The sequence below is a fragment of the Anopheles gambiae genome, chromosome 2, assembly GCF_943734735.2.
Source record: "Anopheles gambiae chromosome 2, idAnoGambNW_F1_1, whole genome shotgun sequence".
Classification (NCBI taxonomy): domain Eukaryota; kingdom Metazoa; phylum Arthropoda; class Insecta; order Diptera; family Culicidae; genus Anopheles; species Anopheles gambiae.
Genome location: NC_064601.1, coordinates 99,423,869 through 99,440,277, shown reverse-complemented (window position 1 = coordinate 99,440,277; position 16,409 = coordinate 99,423,869). Strand labels below are relative to the sequence as shown.

The following is a 16,409-nucleotide window of genomic DNA, read 5'->3' as shown; positions in this document are numbered from 1 at the left end:
GAAAAACTAATTTTATCAATATAAAACATTTTAAGAATCTTTCAAAGTGGAACAAACGTTGACTTTGGACATAATTTTTCAAAAGAAACACTACGTTGATGGTTGATTTTAATTTGATATAAATTGCACCGCTCGTTTCAAAGTTCTACTGTGGTAATCCTGTGTTGCTAACCATCTGTACAGACTACCGCCTTAGCTCTGTCAGTTTTCTGTTGCCCTCAGCTGTCAAATTGCTCCACTGCATACCAGCCTGCCAGAAATGGTTCATTCGTGGTCGTGAAAAATTCTTTCTCTGTGCTAATTCTGCGTTAACTAAACTTTACCTACGGAAAAACAGTGTTTTCAGACATTTTACTGCAGCAAAAAGGCAGTATAGAGTGTAACGAATTGAGTGCGATTGAATTTGAGCGGCGGAAAGTGTTTGCCTAGCAGGTAAATAAGGTTTTAGCAGCGTCTTTGGCATTCGCTATGGCGGCGTCAGTAGCGCCGGTGCTCCGCCATATTAGAATGGTGAAAATCCACACTTTGTCAATGCGCTGGTGGCCCCACCAAAACGATGGAATGTGCATTTTGCTGCGGTGAAACTGTTTCTAAGCGTCGTTTTCTTTCATTCTCTCATCGTTACAGCAAGCGTCCTTGAATTTTGGTTGAAAAGAAGGGGTGTGTCAGAGGGTGTGAAGAAAGAGGTGTGAGGTACACCAACAAAACCCGACCGAAAATGGTTCTGCGTGGCATTCGGGGTGGATATCACCCGCGGGGTGGCGGAGGGACTCGCGGCAACGGGCGCACTTCGTACCATGGCGGCAGTGGATATCATGGCTCGAACCATCACAACAGCAGCAACTATGACAACCGTAACGACAACCGCAACAGTCGGTACGGAAGCAGCAGCGGCGGAGGTGGGTACGATTCCCGCAACTCGTCCCGGTATGAATCAGACTCGCGGTACTCCCGGAACGACAGCCGCAACGATAGCTACAAGCGGTCCAATTCGTCCAAGTACGAGGTAAGGCAAAAGGGTTTTTTTTAAATCATGGCAAGGTTGACGTTGTGATGGTGACAGCTTTTATAATGAACATTTTATTTCCCGCTACTCGGCTAGGATAATCGCGACCGTCGTTCGCCGGACCGGAAGCGTCCCCGCAGCGATCACAACTCTCAGGTAATTGTGGGTCGAGGTTTTGCGTTTCGGCGTGATTGAAATATTTAAAGGGAAATAGAGCATTAACCAATTGCTCAATCACGCTATCGAAAATAAGTATTTGCCTTCCAATGGCACCCTTTCGCCCCCTTTGTATGATAGCTTTCAGGCCGTCTGCATAATTTAAAACATTCCGAAGTATGTCGTGTACTTACAGAAATAGTTCTTGATCTCGGTTATAACGTAGCTTGATTTGATTCTAGACCTTCCATGGTATGATCTTCCAGCTCTCAAGTAGTGCATTATTATCTCAATTGTGTGTCCATTACGTACAAAATCCAACATTAAATTTAGTGAACCTTTTCTATGTCCTGTATTAATTGATGATAATTTTTTTTATTTCGCGCTCAAACATCGAACTCGTAAAGTTGTTTCCAATGAAGAAGAGACACGTGATAAAGCTGCTACAGCTGCTCATTGTTTGAACTCAGAAGTAAAATAAGCAAGATAATGCACGTGGGGATAGGATTTGTCCATTTTGGTGCATCCTCCCTAGAGGCCGAACGAGCTTTAAAAAAAAACAAGGGGGAGAGCACACGATCCCACACAGCATGATGCAGCAATCAGGCATCAGCATCTCGAGTTACGTTTCCATGGTCACAAATATGCACACGTTCGCGGATGAAATCGCAACGTTACGACCGGAAACAATGAGCAACACCGTATGACGGTGGTGGTGGTCGGTTGCCAGGCTGTATCGGGTGTATGTATTGCTCTCTGTGTGTTTCGATTGGATTGAGGACTAGAGGAGAAAGATGATAGAGAGTAGAGAGGAGATACACACAGATTTACATAGATCGTTTTTTCTTGTACAAGTTTCAAGCTTCTGGCTTACAGAAAGCAATTTATATTCGTCAAACCATACAAAACATGCTTGTGCAGTAACAACAATCCACATTGCAAAGAGCGCGAGACACAGCCGCTGCTGCTGCTGCTGCTGCTACACAGGATAAAAGAGAGACACCTTGTTGCGAGAACCGGGAACCGTTTCCGATGCATCCTCTGCGCGCGCGGTCGTTATGATCCACTTTGTGACCGCAGCGAGAAGGTTAATCAGCGTTACAGTTCACACCAAGCACGGAGTGTGCTCTAGATTCAAGCTCATTAAAACCCACGACTATGGTGTTCCTCCTTACGTTTACCTTGCATCCAACTCATTTTCCGATTGAATCATACCAATCGCGCGAGATTACATTACTATTGCGAGCGTGCAAAGAAGTGTGCACTACTCTGTTGGGGCCGATCGACCGCGTCAGTGCGTGAAAGGATTCAAACCATCCAGGGTTTGCACAACACGTGGTGTGGTAGCTCAGCATCGAAAATCGATCATCAAATGCATTATTTTTCTTTTAATAACCCCCTTATTATCTGTTCGTCCGTTCGTGTATCGAAAAAGCGTGTGCGCAGTATGGCATCTCTCGTTCCCATCAACCTTTTCCTTTCTGGGCGCATTTGTATGTTGTGTATTGCATCAAAGCGAGTGTGTGTGTGTGGAATTCGGAATTTGTAGCAAACCGAAGAAAAGATCTAAATATGGTAGAGAAGGGAAAAAGCATCTGTATCAGCGGCGTGATTAAAACGGAAACCAATCACGAAGAAATACTGATCAACCTGACGCTGGTGGTGATGATGGTGGTAGGACACGCGTGAAGGGGGACTGCCTTGCTCACAAGTCTATCCGAGGAGCGTTGCTCTCGATGCGTTCGTGATGATCATGTGGTGTGCTGCATGTGTTAAAGGAAAGGAACGTTGTACGCGGGAGGTGATGTGATGATGATGATGAGCGGTTATACTAAATTTCACTATTAAAAAGACCACGAAGAACGAGCCGGAAGGAGCAGGATCAGTATAGTTCGTCTCATAAATGATTTGAAACACACTCACACACACTGTAAAGTAGCTCGGCGTGCGTTTGATGGCATGAGTAAGCCTTTTCCGCATTTTGATGAAACAATATGGACGGTCAGAAGAAAAAAAAAAGAAGAAGGCTCCTTACTGATTGGTTGACGCAGAGTAACTTGAGTAACCTTTCTCTCGTATCGCGCATAGTCTAAAACTCGACCGGAACCGTCGTTTGTAACCTGCTACAACACCCCATATAGTGAAAAGTATCAATTTAACCAAACAAAACCCCTCCAAAACAAAAAAAAATACGAAACCAAATATCAAACTTCCTTTACACACCATGACATATGATTCTAATGCTAATCTCTTCAACTGGCTAACGAAATTATCCGTCACCATGTGAATTCACACACGCGGCACGATTTTGTGCTCGCTCGCTTGACGCACGCGATGGTACCGAACGTCGTCGAACGGGGAACGAATCGCGGCACGAAATTGATGATGACCCCCCCCCCCCCCCCCCCCCATGTGCACAAAGCAGGGCGGTGGAAGCTCGCGCCGCGACTACGGTAGCAGTGGCAGTGGCGTCGGCGGACGGGGTGGAGGATCGTCCAGCCGGTACCACGAGGGAGGCGGCGGCGGCGGCAGCTCCAGCTCGTCGTACGACAAGCGGGGAAGCAACGATCACCACTCGTCGACGTCCGGCGCTGGCGATCGGTCGAGCAGCAGCAGCAACAAGTTCGAGCATCATCGCAGCAGCAGCAGCGCCAGTCGCAGCCACGGTGGTGGCGGCGGCGGCGATTCGGGCAGTTCTTACAGGTCGCGGGACAACAATAACACGAGCAGCATGGGACCGCCGCGCTCGGTGGCGATGCGCACCAACCACAGCAACACCGGCGGCCGGCCGATGATGCGCCCGCCGATGGGGGGCGGCCACCGTTCGACGATGGGTGGCAGCACGTACATGGGCAGCGGCGGAATGCATCGCCGCGGGGGCGGTATGATGCGGGGCCGTATCTCGCACTACCGGTCCGACGGGCGGCGAGGCATGCTGACGACGCGCATCATGGGCGGGCACCACCGGCGAACGGATGGCATGCGGCCGATGACGATGCACAACCGGCGCTATCCCTCGATGCGGGGGCGCGGCGGCGACATGCGCAACCGCATTATGGGGGGCGACGTCATGTCCAAGCGTGGGGTCGATATGAAGATTTCCAAGAAGTAGGTATCGCGCTTTTTATGGAGGAGACGTGGGGAGAGACTTTTCACTGAGTACGGAATTGCATTGGTTTTTTGCAGAATTCTCATCAAGCGTGCGCTTCAGGCGGCTAAGGATGGGTACGAGGATTCGGCCTCCGACAATGAGGATGAGGACGACGAGGAGGATGATGACGGTGGCGATGATGATGCGGGACCGTCCCGTGCTAAGAAGGCCAAGAAGGCTGACGCCGATGACGATGATGATGAGGATGACGAGGAAGACGTCAAGCAGGAAAAGAGTGAGATGTGGGACGATGACGACGATGGAGGCGATGGAAAGTCCAAATCTTCCGCTCACAACGAGGATGAGGACGATGCCAACACTACTGGTGAGTTCAAAAGACCATGATGTGACCATGATGATGTTAGTAGTAGTAGATAAGAAAAATGAAGTTTTCGTGGGAATCGATTCCGGATAGTAGATCGGGAATCGGAATCGATCCCGAATAGTAGGAAATCACTTTCCAAAATCGGTTCCGGAATCGGAATCCAAATTGGCTCCGGCATTTGAGTTGGTTTCGGCATCTCCATGAGAATAGGCGTTTGGGCCCTAAGCTGCTACGATTGTAGTGATAGCCGCAAAGAATCCAAATTTACTTGTAAACGATCCATTCTCATGAAAATTCCGGGACTGATTTCGCATCTGAAATATCTGATTTCAATTCCAGAACTAATTCTGATTCCGCAGCCAATTCCAATTCTGGAACCAATTCCGATTCCGGAGATGATTGTGATTCCCAGATCGATTCCGATTCCAGAGCCGATTTCGATTCCGGAAACTGAGTCGTCTTCGGATTTAGAATCGATTTCAGTATCGGAATCGATTTCAGTATCGGAATCGATTCCAGTATCGGAAACGATTCCAGTACCGGAATCGATTCCAGTACCTGAATCGATTCCAGTACCGGAATCGATTCCAGTACCGGAATCGATTCCAGTACCGAGATCGATTCCAGTACCGGAATCGATTCCAGTATCGGAATCGATTCCAGTACCGGAATCGATTCCAGTATCGCAATCGATTCCAGTATCAGGTAGTTCCGATTTCGAGCTCCCACCATTAGAAGTTAAGAATTGTCGTGCAAACAAATAATGACAAAAAACATGCTCTTTGCCTTAACCACACACACAGGTGCTACGGTTGACGATGGTGACGATGAAAAGGATGGCTCGAAGCAGCAAACGCCGACGAAGAAATCCGCCAAGAAGGAAGATGCTAAGGATAGCAACGCGGAAGACGACCGCAAGACGACGGACGACGGTAGCGATAAGAAGCGTTCGACAAAGATCAACACCAAGTATCGCACGTCAAACTTTATTAAGCTCACGTGCACGCACTGCAAGCTAAAGTGTGTCACTTTCAAGGTAAGTGTGTGTGTGCATGTCATGACGTTATTTAAATTAATTTCAACACATTTTCCACCTTCCAGGAGTACCAGACGCATCTGTACACCCGCACCCACAAGATGAAGATGCGCGCGCTGGCGATGAAGTGCCGGGAGCGGCTGCTGGAGATGCGGGCCGCCCAGCGCAACGCGCAGAAGGACGAGGACGAAAAGTCGGAGGACGGTGCCGGTGGCGATGAGGGCAAGCGGCCCGGCTTCTGCCTGCTGTGCCGGCTGAACTATCGGCAGCCGCGCGCCGTCCACCAGCAGTCCGAGGGGCACAAGATGATGAAGAAATTCCTCATGCCGTACTGTAGCGTGTGCAAGCTCGGGTTCAAGAGCCCGATGGCGTTCGAGACGCACCGTGCCTCGCTGGACCATCTGAAGATTAAGGCACGCGTGGAGCGGTACGCTTCGTCCACGAAGGGCGACGATTCGGGCGACGAGAACCAGGCCGAGGCGGGCGATCTCGACCTGGACAGCATGACGATCGTGGATGAGGTGGGCAAGGTGGATGACATTTGCGAGCCGGGTGTGGCGGGAGAAACGCCCACCAGGAAGCAGCGCAGCTACGGCGATGGTGGCGGCAGTGGTCGCGCAGGCACGGAGGATGAGGATGACGAGGACGACGATGATGATGAGGAGGAGGACGATGAAAACCAGATGATCATCGGCGAGGAGCACGTGAAGAAGGTGCAGGTGCAGTACTGCGACCTGTGCAATATGTACCTGCCACGGCGCACGGAAAATCAGGACCGCGTGCTGCGCGAACACTGCAAGAAGCGATCTCACCTGAAGCTGTACATCCGCTTCCGGAACGACAAGAAGCTGCGCGAACAGGCGGAACGCTTCCACAAGAAGAAGCTGAAGGGTGACAAGGAGGCTGCGGGAAAGAAGGGTAAGAGATAAGAGGGTGGTTTTTTTATTTAACCAAATGAGAGTTTTTAACCAAAAATCCACGTTTCCGCTTTGCAGGCGATGACAAGAAGGCAAACGATTCGATCACTTCCACCGACTCAAAGACGGTCACGGACGGTAATAGCACCGCGAACACGAATGACACAACCTCCACGCCCAAATCGGAAGGTGAAACCCGATCGGACAAGAAAAGTGACACGGCCACGACAGGTAGCGCAACCGACAGCGCAAACAACGCAACGTCAGCTAAGGTGAACACTTCCAGCGCGAGCAAAACCGACGTTGATTCGTCCGACGCGAACCGCTCGATGGACGGAAGCAACAGCACCACCACCCTAGCGGCGACGATCGGTGGCGCCGATGGGCCCGGCGAGCCCTCGGACGAGCTGGTCGACAAGCTGATGTGGCAGGTGGTGGACAACGAAGATCTGGGCGATCTGTTGCGCGACGTGCAGGACGACGCCGAGGAGGAGGACGACGATAAGACGAACCTGGAGCGCTACGACAAGTTCCGGCACACGGAGAAGAACGGCGGCGAGCAGCGATCGGATGCTGCCGGTGCGGACGAGGAGGATACCGTTGCCAGCAAGGCTAAAAAGGGAACGGCCGCGAACGGTGGTGGTGCCGAGGTGGCCGCTAATGGAGAAGCCTCCAAGGAGGCCAAACCCGCCGCGTAGGCAAGTGTAGGGTATGTGTGTGTTTGTGTATCGAATTCATTACGATAGTAAGGAAGCGCAGTTGTGCTTGAACTTAAGATACTTATCGTAAGTAATAAGTGCACACGGTGCATACATATAGGATAGTGTGCGCGCGCGTGTGTATTCAGTGTAGGCTATAGATCATTTTGTGAACTTTCCACACAACCGATGAAGCATTATTTTTTAGAAGTGATTTTCAATTTCATTCGTTACACGGATTTTTTTCACGAAGTTATTCACTCAACTCATTCAGTGTTGTTGCTCCAGTAAACTTAAGCCTAATGATACTTCGTCTCCGACGGGAAGCTACTTCCCTCTCTTAAACACTACAACTATAATCTACTGCGGGCTGACTGCAAACAAAAAAGGGCTACAGAGAAAGGTGGCAGAAGTGATGCTGCGACCCAGGTACCTGCCAATATACCCGCCACCAACACACCAGGAGCGTTACAGGGTTTAAACGTTAGGTTGCGTCGCGCAGTCAACGGCACTCGTTACACGAGGTTCGGGTTTGGTTTTATTCTGAAGTTTAAGTGTTCTACAGGAAGGCGCTTAAAACTCGTTTGTTTTTTTATTATTCAGATTGAACACACTGACAACGTAACAAAGGATTTTGTTTGTAGTGTCAAAGTAATCGCATTAACTAACATTAATAAATATCGAAACTAGAGAGAAGGTCTTCGGGTACCATTTATACTTCAACGAAAGAATTCGGATAAGCTTTTACGAACAAGCGGGGAACACATTGCAGGTACTACGCTTACAACAAATAAATCGCTTTTATTTACATCTCAAAATCATCCCTCATATCGTTATACTCCATCAGATGCTTCTGGATGGCGGAACCGTCCACCCAGGTGATGAAGTCCTCCAGCGTGCGCGGCACCAAGAACGCCGGATCCTTCACCACCTCCACCCCAACCCGCACGTGCCCGTGCTCCACCATCTTCGTTGCGTGCGACACATTTTCCGACATCTTGCTGCGCACCAGCACGAGCGGCAACCGCCGCCGGCAGAAGCTGGACGCACTGATTTTGTTCGCATTCTCCAGATCCCACTTGGTCGGTATCACGCCCATCACGTACAGCTTCTCCAGCAGCAGCGCACTCATCTCCGTCCGGAACGGGTGCTTCGGATCGATGTCCGCGATCTTGCGCGCCAGCTCGCGTACGCTGCGGGCCATCTTGTTGTAGGCGGTGTAGTCTTCGCGCTTCTGCAGATGGTACTTGCGCATCACCTTCGCTTCCTGCAGGCTGTTCGTTTCCTTCCAGTTGAAGAAATCGACCTTCTTCAGCAGCTTCTGCTCGTGGAACTTTAGCTTGCGCACCATACTGGCGGCTGGGGCGGGGTTATGTCAGGTGCGGTGAGTAGCAGAACTGTTCCCAGTTGATTTAAATGGCTTTAGGTTCGTGTTAATTCCGTTTTTTCTTCACTTTTTGTTGTGTATTCCGGAATTCGCAGCACAGCACCGATTGGGGGGGAAAGTACCAACAGCAAGCGTAAACAAACGCATGTGCTGATATGACAGCTGTCAATTTGTCGCCGCAGGATTGGGCCACATCAACTGTGGGAAATGGAAGGTAAACAAACGATGTATACTGTGGTATTGATTGAAAAGTAACTGTTCGATTGGAACAAAAAAAACGAATCAGTTTTATTTTGATATTAGATCATTATTTTAACAGTTTACGTCTGCATGTTGACGTAAAGTTAGTCAAGATGGCGAAACAGTCCGGAAGGGAATCAATTCATGGATTAATTGGAGTGCTAGTCATTTGACCAGTAGGCTTTACACAGCAAAGTAAGTAATTAAGTCTAAGCAAAGAGATGAATGAAACGAAACGTCTGCCTTCCCAATGACCATCAGCTACAATGTTGCTCCTGTTTATTTTACAAACAACCCGTTCAAACATTGCATTTCATATTCACAAAATATTCACTGTCTCCTTGTTTTCGATTTCCAATTTGCAAGGTTTGAGCAGAGTTAACAACAACAAGTGCTCTGTTGAAAAGCGAAAACTCAAACATCATTCAAATTATTGTCTATTGTTGGTTTTTGAATGCGTCACTGCTAGAACGGCTCATTCTGTACAAACAAGGCACGTGCAAATTTCCAATTCAACATGTGCGCCAGAGTTTTCTATAAAAGGAGGTGCAAAAGTGTGTTCCACTTTTAGTACACAATTGTTCCAACGATGGGAAGAATCTTCTGCCACACGGCGCTAACACTAGTGGGCGTGAGTTTAAGTCTGCATTCCAGCTCAGCGCAACAGTTGGGCCCTTTCACCATACCAACGCTTGCTAATGGAGGTGCTTTAGGATTTTCGAACAATTTTTTCAGCGCACTCGTTGATCCACGATCAAGAAGGCTATCCTTCTCGGCTCAAGCTCCACCGATCGGTGCAGATGGCGGATCGACGACTTCTTTGTCTAGTTTCATTGGAAGGTTTAATAATCCGCTCGCAGGCTTTCTGCCCGGTCAAACAAATGTAGTGCCAATACAAACGCCATCGTTGTCGTCTTTAACGCCATCAAATGTTCCGGGAGTGTCCGAGTTTACCAACATCTTGCGTACCTTTGGCAGTGGAATTCCAAGTGGCGTGAATCGTATCCAAGGTGCAGCCAACACGTTCCACAATCTAGCCACAGATGCTACACGAAGAATCTTAACCCCGTCCAGTATACGATCATCGTCCACCTCATCTTCGATTCCCTCGGTTCAACAGCTCCCGGGTGTGTCCGAATTTACCAATGCGTTGCGATCATTTGATAACGCAATTCCAGATGGTATCAATCGCTTCCAGAGTGCTTCGAACACATTTCAAAGCATTGCCTCAAATGCTACAGAAGCGTTCCTAAATCCGTCCGGTGCGTTATCGTCATCGGTGATCCCCTCGAATCGGCTGCTTCCGGGAGTCCCTCAGTTTACCAACATTTTGCGATCGTTTGGTAATGCATCGAACACATTCCAAGCAATTGCTTCAAATGCTACAGAAAGATTCTTAAATCCGTTCGGCTTACGATCATCGTCTTTATCGTCCTTACACCTTCCGGGAGTGTCCGAGTTTACCAACATTTTGCAATCATTTGGCAACGGTATTCCAGCCGGAATAGGACGCATTCGAAATGCAGCCAATGCCTTTCAACGTCTTGCTTCGAACGCGTCGCAAACGGGTTTCAATCCAGCTGCTGTCCTAAGTCAGTTTGCCACGCTTGTCCCGAACACCGGACAACGTGCAATAATACCCTTACCTAATGTTAATTTTACATCAAATGCTGAAGTGAGCGTTACCGCTGGAAATGCCGCTGGAGACTCGGAAGGCAATGAGGTAGATACTTCCTCAAGGTTAGCAATTGCCCCGCGTGTTGATGTTCCTGTAAATCGCAACGATCCTCACTACTACCCCGGTCGGCAGGTGATGGTGCATCTGTTCGAGTGGACCTTCGACGCCATTGCAGAGGAGTGTGAGCAGATCCTAGGCCCTGCCGGATACGGTGGCGTACAGGTATCGCCCATCAATGAGTACGTGATCGCACCGAACCGCCCCTGGTGGGAACGGTATCAACCGATCTCGTACATCATAAACTCTCGATCAGGTAGTGAACACCAGTTTGCCACCATGGTACGACGCTGTCAACTTGCCGGTGTTCGTGTGTACGTGGATGTAGTGGTGAATCATATGGCAGCACCAGGAGCGGATGTTCCCTTGATCGGCACGGCTGGGTCACCCAGCAATCCGGGTGATCGGGAATATCCCGCCGTACCTTACAACCAATCCCACTTTCATCCGGACTGCACCATCCGGAACTATCAAAACGCCACAGAAGTACGTGACTGTGCGCTCAATGGGTTACCGGATCTAAATCAAACGGAACCGTACGTTCAGGATCGTATCGTTGAGTTTATGAATCGGTTGATCGAGCTGGGTGTGGCGGGCTTCCGGATGGATGCGAGCAAACACATGTGGCCGGAGGACTTAGATGCCATCTACAAACGGTTGCAGTTCTTGAACGAAGCTTTTGAGTTTTCAAAGGAAGCGAGGCCTTTTATCTACCAGGAAGTGATCGATCTTGGCAGTGAGCCAGTGACGGCGTAATTATCATCTTCCCTTCTTTATAGCATCTATTGATCTTGAATTTTAATCGAGTTTTCTCTCAACCGATTTCAGATCCCAATACACCGATCTTGGGCATGTGACCGAGTTCAAGTACTCCCTCTTCGTTGGGCTCATCTTCCGTGGTTCATTGAAAGTGTCCGCACTGGAAGCACTGACCCGCTCCAATGCCACCCAGGTCGGCCTCACACCGTCCGATGCGGCCCTAGTGTTTGTGGACAATCATGACAACCAGCGTGGACATGGAGCGGGCGGTGACTCCATTCTTACCTTCAAAGATGGACAAACGTACACCCAAGCGATCGCCTTCACATTGGCCACCGATTACGGAACCGTTCGGCTAATGAGTTCGTACAACTTTACCGACACCGATCAAGGACCACCGTCGGATGATCGGGCGAACATTTTACCACCCGGCATCAATGCAGATGGCTCTTGCCAAAATGGATGGGTTTGTGAGCATCGTTGGCCAGTGGTCAGGCGGATGGTAAGCTTTCGCAATTTTGTTGCACCAGCCCCGCTAACGAACGTGCAGTACTCGGGTGGAACCTTCGCTTTCTGTCGGGGAGCGATAGGGTTTGCGCTGTTTAACGCTGGACCGGAAACGTCTGATGGCATTTGGAAGGCGTGTCTGCCACCGGGCGAGTACTGTGATATCATATCGGGTGAAAGAGACGGAACGATGTGCACCGGAACGCGGGTTCTAGTCGATGGCGATGGAAGGGTTAGCTTAACCGTACCGAGATCCTCTAGCGTTGTGCTTGATTTGCTTAATCGTGTGTCTTAAATATAAAGCTAAATAAAACATCAATAAGCGACTTTTCCGAATTAAAAAATCCCAAAGAGCCTTTTTATTAGTTTTTACATAGTTCACTGTACCAAGCGACGGTTTGCGTTCGTAAAGAGACCGGCTCGAGATACATCCCCAAAGCCACCGAACGTGTTCCTTTGTTCTGAATCGTCTGGAGCGTTTAATGTAGTGCTTTCTTCCCCTTCATCTGCAGAGCTTAATCCGGATCCATCGAATGATCCGGCGGAGGGACTTCTAGTGACCGGATTACGTGTAGTTGCTGCTTGCAATCCTCTATCAGCTGTGGCAAAGCCTTGTCCACCTTGGTTGCCGAATCCGAACGATCTTCCATCGGAACCTCCGAAGGACGCACCATTTCCACCTGCTCCGAACTGGGTGCCTTGATTTCCAAAGCCTAAACGTCTTCCGTCAGCACCAAAGGCAGCTCCAGATGCTCCTTGGTTTCCAAACCCACCAGCCCCAAAACCAGAGCCCGATCTTGTTCCAAACGCACCACCAACTCCATCACCACCGGACTGTGTTCCCTGATTGCCAAAGCCTAAAGGTCTTCCATCGGCTCCAAAACCAGCACCAGATCCTGTTCCCGAGACCGTCTGTGTTCCTTGGTTGCCAAAGCCTAATGGTCTTCCATCAGCTCCAAAACCAGCACCAGATCCTGCTCCAAATCCTCCACCTGGTTGTGATCCAAAACTTCTTCCATCAACTCCAACGCCAGTACCGGAACCTAGAGGCCTTCCATCAGCTCCAAACCCATTGCCCACTCCTGTTCCAAATCCTCCACCAACTCCACCACCAAGCTGTGATCCTTGGCTGCCAAACGCTAAAGACCTTCCGTCCATCCCAAATCCAGATCCTGCTGTACCGCCAAGTGGTGCTCCTTGGTCTCCAGTAGCTACAGATCTTCCATCACCTACAAATCCTGCATCAGATCCACCGAAGGCACCGCCTAATCCACCACCGACTTGAGCTCCTTGACTTCCAGCCCCAAGAGAGCGGCCTCCGTCAACTCCAAACACTCCACCAGCACCAGTGGCCGGACCGAATCGTTGTCCGTTGTCTCCAGGCAAACCATTCGGTACGGATAGACTACCTCCGGTTGGGCGGAATCCCATCCCAGTTCCGGCCACATACTGAAGATCATTACGCCCTGCCTCATTGTTGTACGAAAACGATCCACGCACGTTGCCCGCTTGATCGGCCGATTCTTCGCGCGTTGCGTCCGGTGTTTGGTAGCCAAACTGGTACGATCGATCAACTGGAACAATGCCAACTCCACCATTGTATTGCACACCGTTTCGATCAATTTCATTACTGTACGAGGGAACATCATTTACAGGACGTGCACCCACTTGTTCAACTGATCCGCCTAGAGGGCGAACGGTTGTTGCTGTTCCGTCGAATCCTCCTAACCTGCGACCATCCAACTCGTTAGCACTGTGTTCCGTCGATCCACGCACTACTTGATCGCGAGCAGTAGGCTGGGAAGCATCGCCTGCTTCGGTCGTTGCTTTCGGTAAACCAACAACAGATAGGGAGCTATCATCAGATCCACCTTCAGAACCTGCTCCATCAATGCCACTCCTAGTAGACCAGCTGTTCGCACCAGTTGATTGTTCTACAGACACTGGCAAACCATCTGCTGTTCTTGTTTGCTCATCAGCCGCTCCATCAAACGATGTTGCCGGTATCAGGGGCAAGCGTCCCCGCGAGTGTACCGATTGTGGCCCGTACTCATCTGGATTGAGTCCACCAAGGCGAGTGTCACCGATGCTTGAACGTAAATCTACATCCGGCGCTGCGTTAAACGAAAAGTTATGCTTGGCACCGTCGTTCTGAAACCCGTACGTTCCTTCCACGTTGCCATTGGCGTGTCCGGTTTCATCCCGCGCTGAGTTTGGTGTGTAGTAAGAGAATCCGTAGCTACCGTCCGGGTTGATGTGTGCGACGGGTACACGATAAACGTAGCCAACACCGTGCCAGGGCCAGCCACCGGCCGGATATACGAGCGTCATTGGACGACCAGCATAGGTCGTGGGATGGCGATAGCCGTGATGATGTCCACTTGGTCCATAGTTGCCCCCAGATCCTCCAAAAGATCCTCCAAAGCCTTGGAATAGAGAGGAAGATATAGTTAAATTGCGAAGAATATAAAGATAATCATCCCTTACCACTAGCACCAGACGCTACTCCATTGGTGTTGTGAGGTGCATACTGACCCTGGCCAAAGTTGGAACCACCGAAACCACCCGCCTGACCGTTGTATCCGAACCCACTTCCAGAACCTAAAAGAGAGCAAAGAAACATGGGATTACTCAATAGCTACAAGTAAGTTATGAATAATGAATAGAATTACCTGCACCTAAGGGAGCTCCAGAGCCACTACCTCCTACTCCCGCACCTGTTCCTCCTTGTTGAAAACCTGTTCCACCTGCTCCAAGGTCACCACCGCCAGTTGACACACCTCCGGGAGCGACTCCTCCACCGAGGCCTCTACCATCGCCACCAGCACTCCACTGGTTGCCTCCGAAGCTGGCCGCTCTATCAACGCCACTGGATGCTCCTGAAAGAGAAGTTCTGTTCTGAGATGCACACTCCAAAACACACAGACTTCCTTCCGGAATATTACGTCACCTGCACCTGTTTGGCCTTGGCTAGGGAAACCACCACCACCACCAACGCCACCCGCATTCCACGAGCCAGCACTCGCACCAGCTAGACCTTGATTGTTGAGAGTGCTTTCGCCACGACCTCCAAAGTATCCACCACCAGCACCTGCACCACCAGCTCCCTGGTAGTACGAGGCAGGAAGATTCCAGCCGTATCCTTTCGTTGTCAAACTGGCGATGACAACACACACTATCCAAGCAATCGAAGGATTTTTACTCGCCATGGTGATGAGACGCGCACTGTACACCTTCGCAAACACTGCACCGACTGCACTGTTTGCTATGATCATCCGGTTGGGTGTTTTTATAAGCCGCGTTTTTTACGGATGTGCGTCGGATAGGGTAGTATAGAGTCTCGTCTCACTAAAACACATCTCCCGTCTAATAGCGCCCTACCTGGGATGACTTAATACAAAAGCGTGTGGGGTACAAAAAAACCGGTATGATTGAGTCGCTTCGTCGTTGTCATAACCGTGTCAAGTGCGATATTCGATACTGTGATATAGGACAGTACATTCAACCACCCCCCCATCTCATCGTGGTGTTTTGTTCTATCGTGGTGTGAGTGATACAGAAATAAAACATCCCTCCCAGCCATTCGTCATACCGGGTGGAGGATAATTAACAATCGCCAACATTCTTCAAAGCCGGTTTCGACGACGCAATGCGCATGCAGTGAACGACGGTGCCGGGCACCAGGTGACTCCATGCCGTATGACGCGAAATCCCATCTTCCAGTAGAACACTGGAACAGCTCCGGCTCGATTCCAGCAGTCTGTAATGCTTTGGTTCAAGTAACCAACTGCACCATTAGAACGATAATTGACCCCTCTAGCGGGTCGGGATTGTGTTGCCTTGCGGGAAAGTTTACACGATTAATCTTTGTGGATCATCTTCGGCAAATGGTGAACCATCTAGCTCGGTAGCTTGGTATGGTATAATCTAATAAAGCACTTTAATGATCCCTTTTGAAACGTTCGATGAGCTTGCGATGAGTAGTTTGTAGCAAAATGAAGCCTTCAAGCGGATTAAGATTGATGGTAGGATGGGCCCGTTTTTCATCCCGGAGGACGCCGTGACATCGCAGACAATGATTAGGCCTCTCTGTGTAATGATACAGTGTAAGTTTGCTAAAACAATTACTAGAGGCCCTCGTTGGTAGCGGCCCTGTACCTCCCGGGAGTGGTTTATTGCTGCCTCAATGTGGTATAATTTAATAATTAAAGACAAAACCTTTCTATCAACCATTATTTAACAAATTGGTAAAATGTGTGCATTGGTTCGTATCGTGCATGTTCCTGGATGTGAAGGTTAGTGATGAATTAATTTCTATCAAACAATAATAAACGGAACAGGGAGGAGCACAGCGCTGTTGGGCAACACTGCGATCAAACCCAATTATGATCGCGTACAACAAAAACGTGTGTTATTTCAACACCTTTCATACTGCTATCTCTGCTTCATCGCCTACTTCCGCTGACTGGTTGCGATTGGCAACACACATACA

General features: G+C 49.7%; 4 protein-coding genes across 6 annotated transcripts; 2 read left to right on the top strand and 2 right to left on the bottom strand.

Moving 5' to 3' along the window:
* The first annotated feature begins 224 nt into the window (after positions 1–224).
* Positions 225–7,982, top strand: LOC4576314 (dentin sialophosphoprotein). 2 transcript variants are annotated; one of them, XM_061640846.1, is made up of 8 exons: positions 225–432; positions 628–1,006; positions 1,103–1,162; positions 3,588–4,270; positions 4,349–4,638; positions 5,442–5,674; positions 5,740–6,592; positions 6,670–7,982. In XM_061640846.1, the coding sequence occupies exons 2-8, from the start codon at positions 719–721 to the stop codon at positions 7,287–7,289; spliced, it is 3,027 nt and encodes a 1,008-aa protein (XP_061496830.1). In that variant the 5' UTR covers positions 225–432; positions 628–718; the 3' UTR covers positions 7,290–7,982. The 2 variants fall into 2 exon arrangements, with proteins under 2 accessions (XP_061496830.1, XP_061496829.1); XM_061640845.1 differs by having other exon boundaries at positions 244–432; positions 3,585–4,270.
* Positions 7,983–8,065: 83 nt separating this feature from the next.
* On the bottom strand, positions 8,066–8,838 carry LOC1276982 (U3 small nucleolar ribonucleoprotein protein IMP3). The gene has a single exon (XM_316402.4). The coding sequence runs from the start codon at positions 8,638–8,640 to the stop codon at positions 8,095–8,097; it is 546 nt and encodes a 181-aa protein (XP_316402.2). The 5' UTR covers positions 8,641–8,838; the 3' UTR covers positions 8,066–8,094.
* A 631-nt stretch (positions 8,839–9,469) lies between these two features.
* Positions 9,470–12,268, top strand: LOC1276981 (alpha-amylase A). The gene is made up of 2 exons (XM_316401.5): positions 9,470–11,403; positions 11,480–12,268. Exons 1-2 carry the CDS (start codon positions 9,506–9,508, stop codon positions 12,210–12,212), a joined length of 2,631 nt encoding a protein of 876 aa, XP_316401.5. The 5' UTR covers positions 9,470–9,505; the 3' UTR covers positions 12,213–12,268.
* Positions 12,245–15,206, bottom strand: LOC1276980 (WAG22 antigen). Of its 2 annotated transcripts, none has more exons than XM_061640847.1 (4): positions 14,868–15,206; positions 14,590–14,796; positions 14,453–14,518; positions 12,245–14,343 (listed from the first exon to the last, which is right to left on the bottom strand). In XM_061640847.1, the coding sequence occupies exons 1-4, from the start codon at positions 15,190–15,192 to the stop codon at positions 12,296–12,298; spliced, it is 2,646 nt and encodes an 881-aa protein (XP_061496831.1). In that variant the 5' UTR covers positions 15,193–15,206; the 3' UTR covers positions 12,245–12,295. The 2 variants fall into 2 exon arrangements, with proteins under 2 accessions (XP_061496831.1, XP_557037.4); XM_557037.4 differs by having other exon boundaries at positions 14,405–14,518; positions 14,868–15,205.
* Between the last annotated feature and the right edge of the window lie 1,203 nt (positions 15,207–16,409).

What these genes read in the sequence shown, in the direction of transcription:
- LOC4576314 (XM_061640845.1), top strand. Translation starts at nt 719, where the DNA reads ATGGTTCTGCGTGGCATTCGGGGTGGATATCACCCGCGGGGTGGCGGA. An exon ending in GGACGATGCCAACACTACTG is followed by an intron (nt 4,639 to 5,441) that starts GTGAGTTCAAAA and finishes CCACACACACAG; the next exon opens with GTGCTACGGTTGACGATGGT. An exon ending in GGAGGCTGCGGGAAAGAAGG is followed by an intron (nt 6,593 to 6,669) that starts GTAAGAGATAAG and finishes TCCGCTTTGCAG; the next exon opens with GCGATGACAAGAAGGCAAAC.
- LOC1276982 (XM_316402.4), bottom strand. Translation starts at nt 8,640, where the DNA reads ATGGTGCGCAAGCTAAAGTTCCACGAGCAGAAGCTGCTGAAGAAGGTC.
- LOC1276981 (XM_316401.5), top strand. Translation starts at nt 9,506, where the DNA reads ATGGGAAGAATCTTCTGCCACACGGCGCTAACACTAGTGGGCGTGAGT. An exon ending in GGCAGTGAGCCAGTGACGGC is followed by an intron (nt 11,404 to 11,479) that starts GTAATTATCATC and finishes AACCGATTTCAG; the next exon opens with ATCCCAATACACCGATCTTG.
- LOC1276980 (XM_557037.4), bottom strand. Translation starts at nt 15,192, where the DNA reads ATGATCATAGCAAACAGTGCAGTCGGTGCAGTGTTTGCGAAGGTGTAC. An exon ending in CCAAGGCCAAACAGGTGCAG is followed by an intron (nt 14,797 to 14,867) that starts GTGACGTAATAT and finishes CTTCTCTTTCAG; the next exon opens with GAGCATCCAGTGGCGTTGAT. An exon ending in AGTAGCGTCTGGTGCTAGTG is followed by an intron (nt 14,344 to 14,404) that starts GTAAGGGATGAT and finishes CTCTATTCCAAG; the next exon opens with GCTTTGGAGGATCTTTTGGA.